Source organism: Malurus melanocephalus, unplaced genomic scaffold (genome assembly GCF_030028575.1).
Source record: "Malurus melanocephalus ecotype Western Australia unplaced genomic scaffold, MMel_1.1 scaffold_85, whole genome shotgun sequence".
Lineage (NCBI taxonomy): Eukaryota > Metazoa > Chordata > Aves > Passeriformes > Maluridae > Malurus > Malurus melanocephalus.
In genome coordinates, this window is record NW_026623317.1 from 1,441,005 (window position 1) to 1,458,625 (window position 17,621).

General features: G+C 49.8%; 2 protein-coding genes across 2 annotated transcripts in view; both read right to left on the reverse strand.

The window, feature by feature from the left end:
* Positions 1–5,005, reverse strand: part of PSTPIP2 (proline-serine-threonine phosphatase interacting protein 2) — a 20,603-nt gene extending 15,598 nt beyond the window's left edge. The window contains exon 1 of the mRNA XM_057367790.1: positions 4,932–5,005. Coding sequence (XP_057223773.1) covers positions 4,932–4,964 — 33 coding nt within the window. The 5' untranslated portion in view covers positions 4,965–5,005. The remainder of the gene's footprint in view (positions 1–4,931) is intronic.
* A 2,972-nt stretch (positions 5,006–7,977) lies between these two features.
* ATP5F1A (ATP synthase F1 subunit alpha) lies at positions 7,978–15,603 on the reverse strand. Its single transcript, XM_057367791.1, has 12 exons — positions 15,436–15,603; positions 14,214–14,292; positions 13,043–13,212; positions 12,084–12,257; positions 11,838–12,004; positions 11,560–11,708; positions 10,510–10,661; positions 10,165–10,389; positions 9,924–10,031; positions 9,249–9,393; positions 8,877–9,027; positions 7,978–8,206 (listed from the first exon to the last, which is right to left on the reverse strand). Exons 1-12 carry the CDS (start codon positions 15,493–15,495, stop codon positions 8,125–8,127), a joined length of 1,662 nt encoding a protein of 553 aa, XP_057223774.1. The 5' UTR covers positions 15,496–15,603; the 3' UTR covers positions 7,978–8,124.
* Between the last annotated feature and the right edge of the window lie 2,018 nt (positions 15,604–17,621).

Consider the following 17,621-nt stretch of genomic DNA (forward strand, 5'->3'; position numbering starts at 1 on the left):
CCACCACTGACCCGTGTCTCCATGTGTCACATCCACACAGCTTTTAAACCCCCCCAGGGATGGGGACTCCACCACTGTCCTGGACAACCTGTCCCTAGGCCTACTAACACTTTCCATTATGAAATTTTCCCTAATAATCAGTCTAAATGTTCCCTGGCCCAKCCTGAGGCCGTTCCCTCTCCTCCTGTCCCTGTTCCCTGGAGCAGAGCCCGACCCCCCCGGCTGTCCCCTCCTGTCAGGGAGTTGTGCAGAGCCACAAGGTCCCCCSGGAGCCTCCTTTGCTCCAGGCTGAGCCCCTTTCCCAGCTCCCTCAGCCGCTCCTGGGGCTCCAGACCCTTCCCCAGCTCCGTTCCCTGCCCTGGACACGCTCCAGCCCCTCAATGTCCCTCCTGTCCTGAGGGGCACAGAGCTGTCCCCAGGGCTGGAGGTGCCCCAGCAGTGCCAGCACAGGGGATGGACACTGTCCTGGGGCTGTGGCCACACCATGGCTGGGACAGTCCATTGACCATTGGCCTCTTGCCCACCTGGGCACCCCTGGGCTCATGTCCAGCCGCTGGCACCAGCACTTCCAGGGCTTTTCCCAGCGTTCCAGCCCCTCTGCCCAGCCTGGAGCTGCAGGGCTGGGTGTGACCCAAGGGCAGGACCCGGCACTTGGCCCTACTGCCCGTCACAGCACTGACCACAGCCCATGGACCCAGCCTGTCCAGACCCCTCTGCAGAGCCCTCCTGCCCTCCATCAGTCTGTTCCAGTCTTCCCAAATGGAAAGGTTTGGGGCACTGCCCTTGTTCATGGACCACCTCTTGAAAGGTCTGTATTGATTCCGAGCTCTCCTTGTGTTTCCTCAGCCTCGTGTGCTCAGAGAAATTCACCAGAAGCCAGATGAGTATTTTAGTGGTCAGAAACACTGTGCAACCCTAACTGGCTGTGCTGCCCTTGCCCACAGGCACTGCAGCCTCAGAATCACTCAGGGTCCTGCAAAAGTTGCCCAGACACAGAGAAATGCTGTTGCTGTTGCTGGTGCCTGCAGGGAGCACGGTGAGGAGAGGCTGTATGAGGTTGCAGTTCCTCCCCACCCCATAACCAGGGGGATATAACAGGGCAGACAAATCTCATCACAGGGAGGAAAAGGCCTCACTGCAAATCCACCCACCCAGCATCCTGCAAAAAGCAGCTTTTTGATCAGTGATTTTCCATTTGAAATTTCCTGTGCCAACACCTTCCCTGCTTGTCCCAGACACACCACAAGCAATGAACCAGCCTGCCTTGATGCAACCACCTCTTCCTACAAACCCCACCTTGTTTCTTCGAAACGATGACCTGAGGATTTCACAATGCTGCTGCTAAGTTCCACCAAGCCAGTCCCCATTTAGAGAAGGACAAGCAAGGGAAAGGGGAAGTGAAAGAGCAGCCATCAGTCAGCAGCCAGGGAACAAACCCAGGAGCTCAGGGCTGCACTCCCAGACGGGGGTTGTTTCAGCAGCATCACTAAACATGCAGCAGGGAGCAGAGCTTTGTGCCATTAAAAGCAAAACGACCAAAATTCCACTCTTCAAGTTGCAGCCTGTTAGCCCACCAATCAGAGTTAAAGTGGTTCTTAGCGTTTTCATCATTTCTATTTTTACTGTRTGGTTTTATAGGAGTAAAGCGCTCTGATGAGACACAAAGCTGTTGGGTTATTCGAAATACATGCAAGAATGGGCTTGCATACWAAGAAAGTGAAAAAAAGTGAAAGAAAAGACCTCACATAGTGAAAGAAGAAGAGCAGATTGCAAAAACAAACRAAACCAAAATGTCATGCTTGCTCAACTCATGGCAATCAGCACAGGCTCAGCAAGGACAAACGAACATGAGCTGTGCAGTATTTTTGTTCCTGCACAGCTCCCTCACAGGCTTGCAGGACACATGGGAGTGGGAGCACACAGGGCAATAAATGTTCAGCTTCAGGCATGTCCAGACTTCAGTCCCTGAGCAAGCAGGAGTTGCAATGGGATGAYGGAGAGCAAACCTCTTTATGAAAATTTATCATCTTGTGTTGAGACCCAAGATTGTGAGCACAGCACAGAGAGMCAAGTGGTCCTGGGCTTTCCTGATAGCGCAAATCAGGAATATCACACATCACAGCTCCAGCAGGGAGSTGATGCCAGGGCAGGAGCAGACACAGCATGCACCAAAGGATCCAGAACTGGTGGGATTTACAATTAAATCAGTCCCCAGGTGAGCGTGGAAGCACAGCCCTGCTACCCCGATGGACCAAAGGGTGGGCTGCAGCTTATCATACAATCACAGAATCCCAGAATGGGTTGGGTTAGAAGGGACCTTAAATTTCATCCAGTTCCACCCCTGCCATGGGCAGGGACACCTCCCACTGTCCCAGGCTGCTCCCAGCCCCAATGTCCAGCCTGGCCTTGGACACTGCCAGGGATCCAGGGGCAGCCACAGCTGCTCTGGGCACCCTGTGCCAGGGCCTCCCCACCCTCACTATTCCACCCCCACAAAGAAATTTGGAGGTCACCACTCACAACCAGACACATTTCAAAGCTGGAAGACCCAATACCAGAACTGGCCTAGCTCTTCAGGGTTTGGYCATGTTATAGACTTGGTCCCATCAATTGGAGGTTATGTCTCCTGGAGTTCTACCAACAACTCTTCTTTCTCATCAGGCTGTCCTAACCACTAAGAAATTTTGCCACTGCAAGAGTAACATACTTTTTTACATTATTTAGGGATTCTGCAGTTAGAGTGTGATGATGAGTTAACTTGGTGGGAAAAAAAAAGAGCTGGACATTTTGTTGGACCAGCAGATCTGAAGCTGAGCCACCATCACCTCTTCAGAACAATGTGTGGCAACATCGTTACCCACAAAAGCTGTGGCTGCCCCTGGATCCCTGGCAGTGTCCAAGGCCAGGCTGGACATTGGGGCTGGGAGCAGCCTGGGACAGTGGAAGGTGCTCCTGACCGCAGGAGGGGAATGGGCTAGTTGGTTTGTAAGGTCCTTTCCAACCCAAAATGCTCTGCACTTCTTTGATTCTAAGAAACCACCTGCTTCGGCTGACTTCTCCTTCTATGTTTGCCCTTACGCAAAGCCACTTAAGAGGAAAATGGCAGGAGGAAGTGTGTGCCCACTCACAGCGCCCAGCAGCAGGCGGAAGCTGGATGTGCAGCCTCCACACCTCATCTTGATTTGGTTTTTAATTCCCATGCCTTGCTCCCCCTCCTCCCCAGCCCTCGCAGCTGATGCACAGTCACCAGTACGTGGTGTGGTGGCTGTTTGGGTGGYACCTGCCTTTTCCATCAGCCCAATGACCACAGAAGGGCCTCAGTCTCTCCACTGAGTCACATCCACCACGTTCCCGTCCAACCTCCACCCCAGCTGCCCACCCCAGGCACGTTCCCTCGGTCCCCAGGCTTCAAAAAGGACCAAAACCAAGCAAAATCCTCCTAATGGTTTGGGGCTCAGCAAGAACCGGGGATTATTCAGTAAATGGCTGGGTTGGCAGTAAAAGGAGTCAGGCAGGAGTGAGGCCCCATGCAATGCCCCAGATCCTCCTTGCCCTGGGAGCTGGAGGCTGCTCCTGTCTTGGTATTTTCTCCCACTGAGCCCCCTTTCTTTTGAAGGACCCTCCTTCAAAAAGCACCACACCACAGCTGGAGAGGAACAAACTGGGCAGAAACATCCCCGTGGCGAGAAGCTCTTCTTCAACCCTGTGTGCCATGACAAACCCTGTCTACTCAGCCTTCCTGGCATCACAGTTATTCCCCCACCCCCGGGCATGCTGCCAGCACCCTCAAAACCACCCCTCTGCACCTTGGCAAAGCAAAGGGAGCACAGTGGAAAACTCTCTAACAAATAGCCGGGAAGCAGCTGCCACATGCAAAGTTGGATTTTTTCTCCACGACAGGTTCGATACCTGCATGGAATTTAGGTATTTGACAACACCATTAGCAAATTAACCTGCTAATTATGCTGGGTGAGCTCTGCACTTATTCCACAACACTCACAAGCCCCACACCTCATGCCAGCCCATCCTGGGGTCTGTGTTTCCCTCCTGCATCCTACAAGATGGGAGCGGCTTCCAAGTGACATCTGGGAAACCCAAGGCACCACTCACAGATGAAGATTTTCAGCCCCAAAATACACAATTTTGACATTTGCTTCCTGGTTGCCAATACCTGGAATGAAGGTCCACCACAAGAGGAACTGAATAATCATARAGCTAAAGCTTAGCCGAAGATACGTGGATTTTCTGCACTTCCCCTTTTATGACAGCATAATTCAGACTGAAAAGAATAAATTGTGGTTTTCCCCGAACTGTGGGTTTTCCTCCATGGCTCAGCAGCTGGCAGCAGCACATGGAGTGACTTGCCCCTAGTCTGGGATTAGCTCTACATGAAGAGAACATTTTTTACCATGGCATCTCCAAGTAGGCTACCCATGGTCAATTAATGCTATCCAGCCCCTCAACTTGGCATTGGCTTCCTCCAGCAAGGCAGCAGCTGCTTCCTTGGATTATTTTGGCTGCACGGAGCAGGTTATAAAGCCACAACTCTCAGGACATGCATGGGTGGACAGTGYCWGCTGGGRATCATTGAATAYCAKAATGGTTTGGGTWGGAAAGGACCTTAAAGTCCATCTCTGTCCACCAGTCCAACTCTGTCCACCATCTCTGACACCTYCCACTGTCCCAGGGTGCTCTAAGCTCMATCCAACCTGTCCTTGWACTTCCARGATGGRGCAGCCACAGCTGCTCYGKGCACTCTGTGACAGTGTTCTATAAACCCAGAGCATTCAGCGAAGTCACCTCACGACCAAAATCGTTGGTTTTGGAGCCAACTCTAACCAGAGAGYGGACACCCCTCCACCTGCAGCTGTGCCCCCCGGCTCCGGCTGGCTCTGCCCCCGCTGTCCCGGTCCCGCCGTGCTCCCGCTCACCCAGAAGTGGTCCCTGAACCGCGCCTCCCGCATCCTGCTGCCGCCGCCGCCGCGCTGCCCCGCTCGCTGCCCGGCCCGGCCCGACCCGCCCCGCGGAGTCTCCACCCACGCACGGCTGCTCCCGCCCAGGATCCCCGCGGCTCGGGGAGTGTTCCGTGCTGCGGCCGGCGGAGAAGCCCGGCCTTGACGGCTGATGGCGGTGAAACGCGCGGCTCCCCAAGGAACGGCGGAGCGGAGCGGGAGCAGCTCGGCCGGCGGCTGCACAGTGCCCTGCCCGCCCGGCTGGGAGAGGGAGGAGTGGTCTGGGAAGGCTTCATGGAATGATACAATTGTTTAGGATGGAAAAGCCTTCCGAGGTCATCGAATCCTATCATTTGCCCAGTATTGCCAAGCCCACCATTAACCCGTATGCCAGCCATCCACGGGATGTTTTAATCCAGGAATGAGGACTCCATCTGTGCCCTGAGAAGCCTGAACTGTCTAGGTCAAGAAATTTCCCGAATATCCTATCTAAGCCTCCCCGGCCCAGCCTGAGGCCATTCCCTGTCCCTGTTCCCTGGAGCAGAGCCCGACCCCCCCCGGCTGCCCCCTCCTGTCAGGGAGTTGTGCAGAGCCACAAGGTCCCCCCGGAGCCTCCTTTGCTCCAGGCTGAGCCCCTTTCCCCCTGCCTTCACAACACACAACCTGCGTCACCCACAGTTTATTAGGGGCCCCTCCGTGAGGGACATCTGAGCGATGCTTTGAAAATATGAAAGCAGAGGTAGGACACTACGTGCTGCAATGCCTGAATCACACCCACTGTGCTCACCTGCTGTCACTGCTTGAACACAGGGACAGCTGAAACACTCCAGTAATGTAAAAAAAAGGCGTTTTCCACTTACTGAAATAAATCTGCTCAATTGTAACTGAGGYTGATGTAGGCAGACTAAGCCTGTGCACTCTCCTGRCACGAGAGCACAAACCTTCCCCATGAATCCRTAACACCAAGCACCTAAATGGGCTCTAAGAMAGCTGGAGATGGACTTWGGACAGGGGCACGGAGTGACAGGACAAGGGGAAAGGCTTCACACTGGGAGAGGGCAGGGATGGATGGGATATTGGGAAGGAATTGCTGGCTGGGAGGGTGGGGAGGCCCTGGCACAGGGTGCCCAGAGCAGCTGTGGCTGCCCCTGGATCCCTGGCAGTGTCCAAGGCCAGGCTGGACATTGGGGCTGGGAGCAGCCTGGGACAGTGGACGGTGTCCCTGCCCATGGCAGGGGGTGGATGTAGATGACCTTAAAGTCCCTTCCAAACCAAACCACTGTGACTCTGCTATCCACTCACCATTTCCCAGCTCCCAAGCCCCACTCCTTAGCCAGCACAGCCCATGGCACCATTTGGTTGCTGTGACCCATKGTCCGAAACCTTCATCCATGACCTTCACTCTGACCCGACCGGATGCATTTACCACACAGTGCTTCCATGAGGAAGTTACCACCTTCCTGCATCACAGCAGCAACAAGGCAGAAACCGGAACCTTGGAATATTACTGTTACCAGAAAACCACTTCTCTGTGTTTTGGATTGAGACACCCTTGAGCTCAGGGGTTTCCAACTACAGCAGCATGTAAGCAAAATATGGCATAGCAACACTATGGAGTAACCACGGTTAAGTCACTGGGAAGGAACACAGTCACAAGATATAAAAGTTGTCCTGGAAGGAACAAGTGATGTTGAGCATATCAGAGCAGAAATTTCCACAGCAGCATCCCCTCACACCTGTGAGGACCCCCAGCCACCTCCTCTGGAAACAAGATGGTRAAAGACCAAAGATCCACAGAGGAACCCCTCCTTCTGGAGCACAGCRCTGTTCTCAGAAAGGTATCTGACATCTCTGGACTACAAGTGAACGTGTGTTTCCCCAGTACTGCAGAGCTCACACTCTCAAAGCATTCAGGACATTATCAAGACAAGCTTGTTAACCTCAACTGTGTGAGAATTACAGCTGCCTGTAATTCCATAATGCTCCAGTACAGGAAGGTAACTGGGGACTGCACACATTAGGAGCAGAACCTGCCCAGCCCTGAACCCCCGGAGCCCTGGGCTGAGCCCCAGCGTGGGCAGCAGGGGAGGGGGGGATTGTGCCCCTCTGCCCCGCTCAGGTGAGACCCCACCTGCAGAGCTGCCCCAGCCCTGGGCAACAACAGCACAGGGACCTGGAGCTGCTGCAGCCAGGCCAGAGGAGGCACCAGATCAGAGCAGCTCTGCTGGGGGGAAAGACTGATGGAACTGGGTTTAGTCTGGAGACAGCTTTGCGGTGACRTAACCGTGGCCTCCCTGTACCTAAAGGGAGCTGACAAGAAAGACTAGGGACAAGGGAGAAAGGGACAAGGAGTARTGACTTCACAGTGGCAAAGGACAAGGTTAGATGGGATATCTGAAAGAAATTCTTTCCTGTGAGTGTGCTGATGGTCTGGCAAAGGCTGTCCARAGCTGTGGCTGCCCCATCTTGGCRAGTGTCMAAGGCCAGRCTGGACAGGGCTTGGAGCAACCTGSTCTACAGGAAGGTGTCCTGCCCATGGCAGGGGGCAGAATGGGACAATCTTCAAGGTCCCTTCTAACCCAAACCACTTTGGGATTCTGGGATTTAAACCTCAAGCTTTTACTACTATGACAGATACATTTGAAGTTGTCCTGAGACGCCAAGGACCAGTCTCCCACAGGCCTGGCACTGGGACAGGTCACACAGCAATTCTGTCAGTGTCAGGCAGTTAAGAGATTCCTGTCAAGTCCAGTGGGTTATCCACGTGACAAGACAGCATAAGTAGCCTCCCCAGCTGCACTCCCCTTCGGCAGGATAAGCTGCCTGGCACAAAGGATGAACATCAAGGTAGTCCCTCAGCTCTGTCACCCTCCTGGTTCATGCCAGGGGTGTTTTCTCACTCAATTGCTGATGATTTCCAGAGCTCCTCTAGCAGGGCTGTCCAGGGAAGCTCAGCTCTGTGGTTCCAAGATCATGGYGCAAGAATCAGAACTACAGACAAAAGGCAATCATTCAGAACACAGTATTTTTACATTCAGAACAGAGCCTTCTTACATGGGAACCTTTATTCGCACCCGACATCTGTACATTCAAGTTGCACATGCTTTAGTCTTTGATGGAGCTGGAACACTGGATGACAACAGCCTGGTCTGTTTGAACAGTTTTGAAGAGTTTATGCCTCAAAAGTAGCCAGGAAATTTGTGACTATTTCCTTCAACTTCGCTTCTGTCTGGTCAGAGATCTTCCCTTCAGTCCTGTGGGAAGAATTCAGTTAAACATTCTGGCACAGCAAGAGAAAGAGGGCCAATCCCCGAGACAAAGACAGAAGCTTTGCAACCTCCCCATTTCTAACAGAATCAGTACATGAATGAACACATCTCTTTGGTGCATGAAGCCTCACTAATTAACACCCCTTCTCTTAGAAGAGCTAGTCCTGTTCAGATATTGAAGTTTGTCCACAAACTCCTTCAGAACAGCCATTTGTACTCCAGCAAGACCCTATCTACACAGCTGTGCCCTACAACACAAGGCACATGATCTGCCTCATGACAAAATAAAGCCAGGACCAGTTTCCAGGACAGGACTATGGAAATACTCAATCCCCAACAGTTCAGTCAGAAGCAGTTAACCCACMGCACTCCAACAGCTTAAAGCTGTCCAAAATACAGGAACTGACTAAATCAAGTGATTTCAGGAACGTGTTAGAGGAGACATAACAAGTAGGTTCACTTTAAGCATCATCTGCATCTTCTGAGAGCTGAAGCTGAGGAACATGGGTGGTAGAAAGGCTGATTTAACCTCCAGTTTTGGTACAGCCAGTTGAAGGCCTGATGTTCTAGGTTACACTACATTAACAGTTCAGTGACCATTATCTACCCTCCCGACACCAATAGCCTTGGCATAAGGCAAGGGAAACCACCATACCTGATTGTGGACAGGAGATCCTTGTGTTGGCTCACTACGTGAGATAGGAAAGCACTCTCRAATTTCGTGATCTTGCTGGGCTCCAGCTTGTCCAAGTGACCTCTTACACCAGCATAGATGACKGCGACCTGCTCCTCAATAGCCATGGGAACTGCGGGAAAAGAGAGCACTCACATCATTTGGAACTCTTCCATTAGGACACTTCAGATAACACAGAGTCCTTGGAAGACCAGGTGCACACGGACAGCTTGGGTCAAGCAAACCTGAACTTGCGACGTGCACAGAATAGATACAGTAAATACTAACCAAACCCGACCTTGTTAGCACAGAGCACTAATGGGAACCCAGCCTTGCCAAACCCAGGGCACTCACCGTACTGGCCCTGCTTGAGCAGCTCTGTCAGGCGCACACCACGGTTCAGCAGCTGCTGCGTGGCAGCGTCCAGGTCAGAGCCGAACTGGGCGAAGGCAGCGACCTCACGGTACTGAGCCAGCTCCAGCTTCATGGTACCTGCCACCTGCAGGGTGCAAGTCAGAGCCAGGGTGAGCACATCTAAGTTTGTCTACAARTTTGAGGGTTATACTGCAGCTGATAGTTGTTACCTCTCCCTTGTGTACCAGACAAGTCAATCTAAGAACTKTAAGATGATTGAAAACATTTCTTAAAATCCCACCCTTTGACACAAGTATGCCATTTTTTCCCTGAAACAGCAACCGTTCATATTAAACTTGCCTAATTCCATGTCTGGACTAAAASCCTGGGGTTAAGAGAGCATTCTCTATTTCTACATCATCAGTACCCAGTTCAGCAACAAAACTTAATTCTACATCTTTACTAAGACAYTATTTCCCTTTCTCCAACACCTTTCTCAGAAGGCAATAGAAGTATTAAACAGATCTTTAAAGTTTGTTCTTTTGTAATTTCATAATGCTAAGAAATCCAAAGCTTTATTCCCTCTCTGTTCACAGTTCATCAGAGTGAAATGGCCTGGAAGGCCTACACACTACTCATCTCTAGCACGAGGAGGAACAGCRGTCTCACAATTACCTGCTTCATAGCCCTGGTCTGAGCAGCAGAACCCACACGGGACACAGACAGACCAACGTTGATAGCTGGACGGATACCCTTGTAGAACAACTCAGTTTCCAAGAAAATCTGCAGAACAGAATTGCATCATTATGTTGTTCAGAAGCCTGGAGGTCTCCTCAGAGACCAGCCACTAAGTTCCAGATGTGAGCTGAGTTCCACTAAGTTCCACTAAGCTCCTGGGATGTGAGGAAGCCCATACCTGTCCATCAGTGATGGAGATGACATTGGTTGGAATGTAAGCRGACACATCCCCAGCCTGAGTCTCGATGACAGGCAAAGCAGTCAGAGAGCCGCCCCCAAAGGAGTCATTCATTTTGGCCGCTCTCTCCAGCAGCCGAGAGTGCAGATAGAACACATCCCCTGGGTAGGCCTCACGGCCAGGGGGCCGGCGCAGCAGCAGAGACATCTGACGGTAGGCAACGGCCTGCATGGTGAAAASACAGCCCTCAGCATGCCACTTAGAAGTTGTGCGTTTCTAAACCCGAGGGGATTTAATAGCCACAAACACCAATACCACACCACGAGGTCTATAAAGTTTCCTGACCTGTTTGGACAAGTCATCATAGATGATTAAGGCATGTTTCCCATTGTCTCTGAAGTATTCCCCCATGGAGCAGCCTGAATAGGGAGCCAGATACTGCAGGGGTGCTGCATCGGATGCTGTGGCAGACACCACAATAGTGTACTTCATGGCATCTGGAAAGGATTGGAGACACACTCTAAGTGCATAACCTCATCACACCCAAAATCAGCAAACAAAACAAGCATGTCAAGTACCAGTGCTGAAGCAAGTCCAAGCAGTGTCACTACACTGCTACAGAAAAGCCCACCAAGCYAGCTGAACACGTCTGCCAGCAAAACTGACTCTTAAAGTCTCAAAAGGGCAATTAACATCTCACACACTTCTTTCCCTTTTAAAACCAAGTTTAAAACTAAGACATATTGTAGCTCATGGCTTCCTGGCTAAAATGAGACAGTACAACCCTTTGCTTCACAGTCTCAAACTACTGTCCTTAAAATGTGGGGTTTTTTTCCTGATATATGCCAGGAGCAGCAGGCAAGAGGTCRAAGTGTCTGGTCTCATGCAAACTACATTACACGGAGAGCATTCGTCATGCACTGAGTCTGAAGAGATACTATAATTTAATGCCTTGTATTTAGCTAGTGAAAGCTCTTCACTAAATTTGCAGCTGCCATTCACACTGACTGGCACATGGAATACATGGGACAAATGCCAAGTCCATGACTACTTGAAGGCCACAGCTTGTCACCAGGCCTGCCTGACTGCCAAGATGAACCTTTGAACCTTTCAACTCTGCTGAAAAAAATCAAAAACCACAGGGTGACYTTTTCAGAAGCAATTTGGCGATCTGGGGGCCTCAAAATATTGTCTTCCTAATTATGATACAGTAAAAATAAGATTTTCTCTGCAGATAGCTATAAAGATTTCTTATTCATAAAATTACATGATTTGCTCATTTAGTACGAATTCTGTCTATGCCTGCAGCCAGGAGAGGTCACAGCAGTACTCAGTACTACAATGAGTACAGGATGTCAGTAGGTGCCAGGCTCAACCATCTCCAAAAATCTGTACCTGCATCAGTGAGCCTCTTCACCAGCTGAGCAACAGTGGATCTCTTCTGGCCAATTGCAACGTAGATACAGTACAGCTTCTTCTTCTCATCTGTGCCATCATTGAATCGTTTCTGGTTGATTATTGTGTCAATTGCAATTGAAGTTTTCCTGGGGAATAGAGAGGCCAGTAAGTAAAGCTGCCCCAGGTTCTCCCAGCTCCCTGCCAGCCCTGCACCTCAGCACAGGCTGTACCCAAGTCTGTTTAAGGAACATTTTATGTCTGAGCATTTGTCTTACCCAGTCTGCCTGTCACCAATGATGAGCTCACGCTGCCCACGACCAATGGGCACCAAGCTGTCTACAGCCTTAATCCCAGTCTGCATGGGCTCACGCACAGAGATCCGGGGAATGATCCCAGGGGCCTTCAAGCCAACTCTCCTACGTGTCTTTGATGCAATAGCACCCTGAAARGAGAGGATAAAACTGTCGAGGTCTGCATCACACAGACAGAAGCAGAGATAGCTGACACCCAGCTACACTTACCTTCCCATCAATTGGATTGCCCAGGGCATCTACAACGCGGCCCAGCAGCTCATCCCCCACTGGAACATCCACAATGGCACCAGTCCTCTTCACAACATCACCCTCCTTGATCAGTCTGTCATTACCAAACACGACAACACCAACATTGTCAGGCTCCAAATTCAAGGACATACCCTGGAACAGAGATCACATTACCCTGAGAAAATYCATACTGAAATGCATAAAAACTTTAATATTGACATGACTATTTCAGTGAGTACAAAATCCTGTATGATGTATCAACCATATTTGTGACAACAGTAAAGCTCCTGCTTTTATGTACAAAGTATCTATTTCCTTCCACATCCACTAGAGAACCTGCCTAAGCTTTCAACTTACCATGTAATTATACCTCAGCACTCAAATCACTTGTTTCTCTAAAAAAAACACAAAGGGTAAGCAAGATTCAAGTACAACATTGCTGCCTTGCCTAGGAGCTGGATAAGAGAAAAGTACTGGCTTCTTCTGCCAATGCCTATGGTGAGCTGGGTCATGAAAATGATCAAAAAGCTGTTGCAGTGTTCTTGAAACAGTCAGAAATATTTTCAACTCTAGCCTACTGTTAGGACTACAAGAAGCCAGCAGGCTGCATAACATATTGAAGCAGAGAGGCRATTATAAAACAGCTAACAGAAAAGCCACCCTGAAACCAAAGAAAAAATCCAGTGCCAAGTTAGTACTTTACTTCCTAAATGAAGAAAAAAAAGAGCTCTAATGCTGGCTGCAAATCAGATGCTGATACTGAAAGCAAAGAGTAAAAAAATTAAGAATAAAAAAATCACCAGGTACTATATATTAAAGTTGCAATTAAGCTAAAACAATGTCCATAATGGTACCTCCAAGCATAGTCTCATGTTCTTCTTTAAAAAGTGTCTTTTTAATGTCTGTGGGCTAAAGGAACTGCCTTAGTGACAGCTTACCTTCAGCCCAGAAGAGAATTCAACCATCTCTTCTGCCTGGACATTTCTCAGGCCATACACACGGGCAATACCGTCACCAATCGAGAGCACGCGGCCAGTCTCCTCCAGCTCAGCCGAGGTGTCAGCTCCCAGAATGCGCTCCTCGAGGATAGAGGATACTTCAGCAGTACCTGGACACAGATGTTTCAAATCACATTAGCATGTTAGGGACAATATGCTCTCAGTAAGCATGCCTTCAATTCACAAGGTACCTTTCTCAACTGTGCCACGAAATCTAGCAAGCAACACCTTTACCTAAGAGTAAGATAAAACAACAGCCTCTCTATTCCCAGCTAATAAAAGCAGCTACAACTTGTCATTACCAGCCACCTGACTCTGTTGTTATCAATTTTCTTGATTACCTCCTATACTCTCTCTCCCTGGAAAGCAATTAATCACCCTCAGTCCAAGCAGAATAGRCCTGCTTGAAGAGCAGTTACTTAAGCCCTGAATGCCAAATGTCTTATAACCCAAGATCCACACCTATCCACAGGAACTCGGTTCACTTCAGGAGCAAGTTGTTTGATATGAGATATAAAAWTATATTTTTCATATTTCTTCAATTTGACTCAAACAGCTTGTTACCTCCTCAGCAAAGAAATGTTAAGTAACACCATATATCTTAATTTCTGGCACTGCCTTTAATCACCTTAAACCACTTACAAAAATGTGCGTGAACCACTGCCAAACACACTGCTGCACAGTGCAGCTGTCTTCTCTAAACACTGAATGGCTGGCAGCAAGAAAGTTATGCTCAAGGACACAAGGTCAAACCCAGGCAGGCCTGGAAAGTCATGTGCTCCTTCATTCTATTATAGGCAGCTCCTATCTGGGGCAATTTTTTTTCAATAATTTTCAAATAATGCTGCAGGTGACTGAATGGAATCCTAGTGAAGCAGGTAAGTTACTTAAGCCAGGTGACACATGGCCACTCCCTCCTTTGGGGGTATTTTCAAGTTACTAAAGTGCCAGTTTGCTGGAGTTGAAAGGTAACACTTCACTTAGATACTCCCAGAATAYTAATGTCCTCAAGTGCTGTCAACTAACATTCACCACATTCAAATCCCCTTTTATCTGACAGACAAAATTCTTATACCACTCTTATACCACTCAAGACCTTTCTCAGACTCACCAGTTTTCTGAAAGCATGATTTGGAGCCATGGAGGTTTCTTGAAGCAACAAATGCTGCACGCAGGGTATTTCTGGAAACCTAAAATAAGCCATTGTTTAAGTAACACTGTGATTCCCTCATTCATGCAAAAAAATGCTCAAGAGATTAACACATCTTTGATCTTGAGCTGCTTATAATGCATCTTAGCTTTAAGCTCCACAGCAGCCTGTTCAAAGCTAGAGGGTTCTGRAACTAAGTCCAGCACCACTAAGAARAGACAGAGGGTGAAGAAGRYTGCKMCAAATCCTGAACTGCATTTTTYTGCAGTGCACTGATGTCACCATCAAGCACTRCAGCAGCTCCCAAAGTGAAACCTCACCTCGTTTGGCACATGTGCTAAATATCAAAACCTTGGWGCACAGAGGAATCATTGCACCACTCAGGGTTCTGCACAGTGAGAAATGAGACTGTGTCTTCCAAGACTAATATAACTGTAGTGGTTTTGGTATCACTAACACACATAGAAAAAAAACATAAAGCACTGTAGCAAAACAAACTCAGAATCACAACTAGGTCGGAAAAGAGTTCCAACCTACGACTAAAAACTACCTTGCCAACTAAACCATAGCACTAAGTGCAGTATATCCATAAACATCTCCAAGGGCAATAACTCTACCRCCTCCCTGTGCAGCCCCTTCCAATGTGTAATCACCCTTTCTGTGAAAAAAACTCGCCTCATGGCCAATTCTTAAACATAAAAAAAGAAAAAAATCTGTGATAATGAGAAAATTATAAGATTATTATGCTTTAATATGCTTTTGCAAGGTTCCCAGTACAGCATCATGCAGCGACGTTGACCTCATGTCCTACACCCCGAGCAGGCCTCTCCCCCATCCACATTCACTCCAGACACTGGCAGAAGGGGTTGCTCACGCCTCTTCCCACCCTCGGTATCCTCACAAACACGGGATAGACCCCCCTTCCCCACCCCACTCCCTCGCACTTCACACCCACAACCTGGGCCTTGCCCGGGCCGCTTTCAGCCACTACCCCGAGCCCGGGCGAGGACACTCCGTTCCTCAGCGGGGATCTGTCACACAGCACTAAGGGGGCATCTCCRGCTTCCCTCCCCACACTCCGATGTCACCCCCTCACTCCCTCAATGTCACCGTGGGCCCCAAGATGGCGGCAGCGCCGCGTCCCCCCCGACCCCGCCGGCCCCGGGGCGGGCATGGCGCTCACCAGGCCGGCCTGCCGMGGCAGGGAGCGGGCGAGGGCGGCGGCCACACGGGCGGAGAGCATCGTGGCGGTGGTGGCGGCGGGTCCCGATGGAGGCTGAAGCTGGGAGACGCAGAGGGCTGCCGGCCCCGCGCTCTGCACACAAAATGGCGGCGGCGCCTCACGCCCCTTTTGGCGCCGAGGCCGCGCCCAGAGGGCGGGGCGCGCAACGGAACCGCTTCCCGTGCCCCTGATTTATAACTGTGTGTATGTCTATATATATATCTATATGCGSACACAAGTATGCATAATATGTGATAAAAAATAATAAAAATAATTTTTAAAACCTAAATGAGGTTTCTAGGAAAGAGCCCGCTGCGGGAGGTGCCCTTGAAACGGCCCTGAGGGAGCGGAAGGGGCGGGGAGYGGTGGCCGCTGGGAGGAGCGTGAGGGCGGGGAGTGAGGGACGACGGGAGACGGGACAGTGACAGTGACAGGGACAGGGACAGGGACAAGGGCAGGACACGGAAAGGAATACGGACAGGAATTAAAGCAGGGACAGGGACAAGGGCAGGACAGGGAAAGGAATACGGACAGGAATTAAAGCAGGGACAGGGACAAGGGCAGGGACACGGAAAGGAATACGGACAGGAATTAAAGCAGGGACAGGGACAAGGGAAGGAATACGGACAGGAACTAAAGCAGGGACAGGGACAAGGGCAGGACAGGGAAAGGAATACGGACAGGAATTAAAGCAGGGACAGGGACAAGGGCAGGGACACGGGAAGGAATACGGACAGGAATTAAAGCAGGGACAGGACAGGGACAAGGGCAGGGACACGGAAAGGAATACGGACAGGAACTAAAGCAGGGACAGGGACAAGGGCAGGACAGGGAAAGGAATACGGACAGGAATTAAAGCAGGGACAGGGACAAGGGCAGGGACACGGGAAGGAATACGGACAGGAATTAAAGCAGGGACAGGGACAAGGGCAGGACAGGGAAAGGAATACGGACAGGAACTAAAGCAGGGACAGGGACAAGGGCAAGAACACGGAAACGAGCAGGGACAAGTACAGGGGCATGGAAAGGGCTAAGGGTAGGGATAGGGCCGTGGAAAGGAACTGGGACAAGAACAGGGACCGAGGCAAGGAAATCAGCAGGGATAAGGACAGAGTCAGAGACAAGGACAGAATGAGGGACAGAAATGTTCTCCCGACCGCGGATTTGTTCCCCGGTCTGCAGCACCACCAGGGGAGGTATTTCTCTTGTTCTAGTTAGCACAAAGCAGGGAGCTGGGTGTCTAGGAGATCCATCATCAAAATGTTACTGTATTTTTACATTTTAACAACCAAAGGCATCAGCATTCATTGGTTACAAATTACATAATTTCTCACTAGTACCATTCTATTAACTACCACTTCAATTAATTACCATTCAGAGCCTTCTGCTACTTAGATTTATTTTCTCATGTTAATTAGTCTGTTTTGAGTTGGCGGACAATGAGATAGATGCTGGCCACAATCTCCCACTGCCAGAATTACTCTTCTCCCAGTACTACTTCAGTCCGGATGGCTCTSATCCAAACAGCCCATTCCTACTGGAATCGTCTTGCTTTCCTTAAAAGATTAGGCAAGCATACAGTGCTCACAATATCCAACTGCATAATCATAACTGTTGTAGCTTGGTGGGCTCAGTGTCAGAGGTAGGGAAAGGATAGGGACAGTGACAGTAGTGTCTGCAAAAATTGGATTCCTTACCWTGTGTGCAACAAGCCARTAATTACACAATGTCGGGAGAGAAATTGATTATTTATTTCAGAGTTGTGCAAGCCTGGCTGCTCAGTGGTACTCCACAACTATCAAAACCTTTCAGTATTTATACATTTTAGCATACAAAGGAACTAGTATTCACTGGCTACATGTTACATTGTTCTCTTATTTAGTATACTATTGGTTAATGATTCTGTAGTTTCTTATGCCAGTCTTCCTCTTCTCTGGGGTACATGGGTTTCTTGGGTCAGTGGTCCRTGAGTCAGCGATCACAGATCCCCCCTGTCAGAATTACCATTTAGATTTCAGCACAGATGCTGAGTTCACTTTGTTAGCTTCTTCGTCATCTTGGAAGCTCGACCACATACCCCTGTGGACTGTAAATTCTGCATTCTCTGTGCCTAGTATCAGTGGTACATCCTTCTCCCCAAGCTTTGT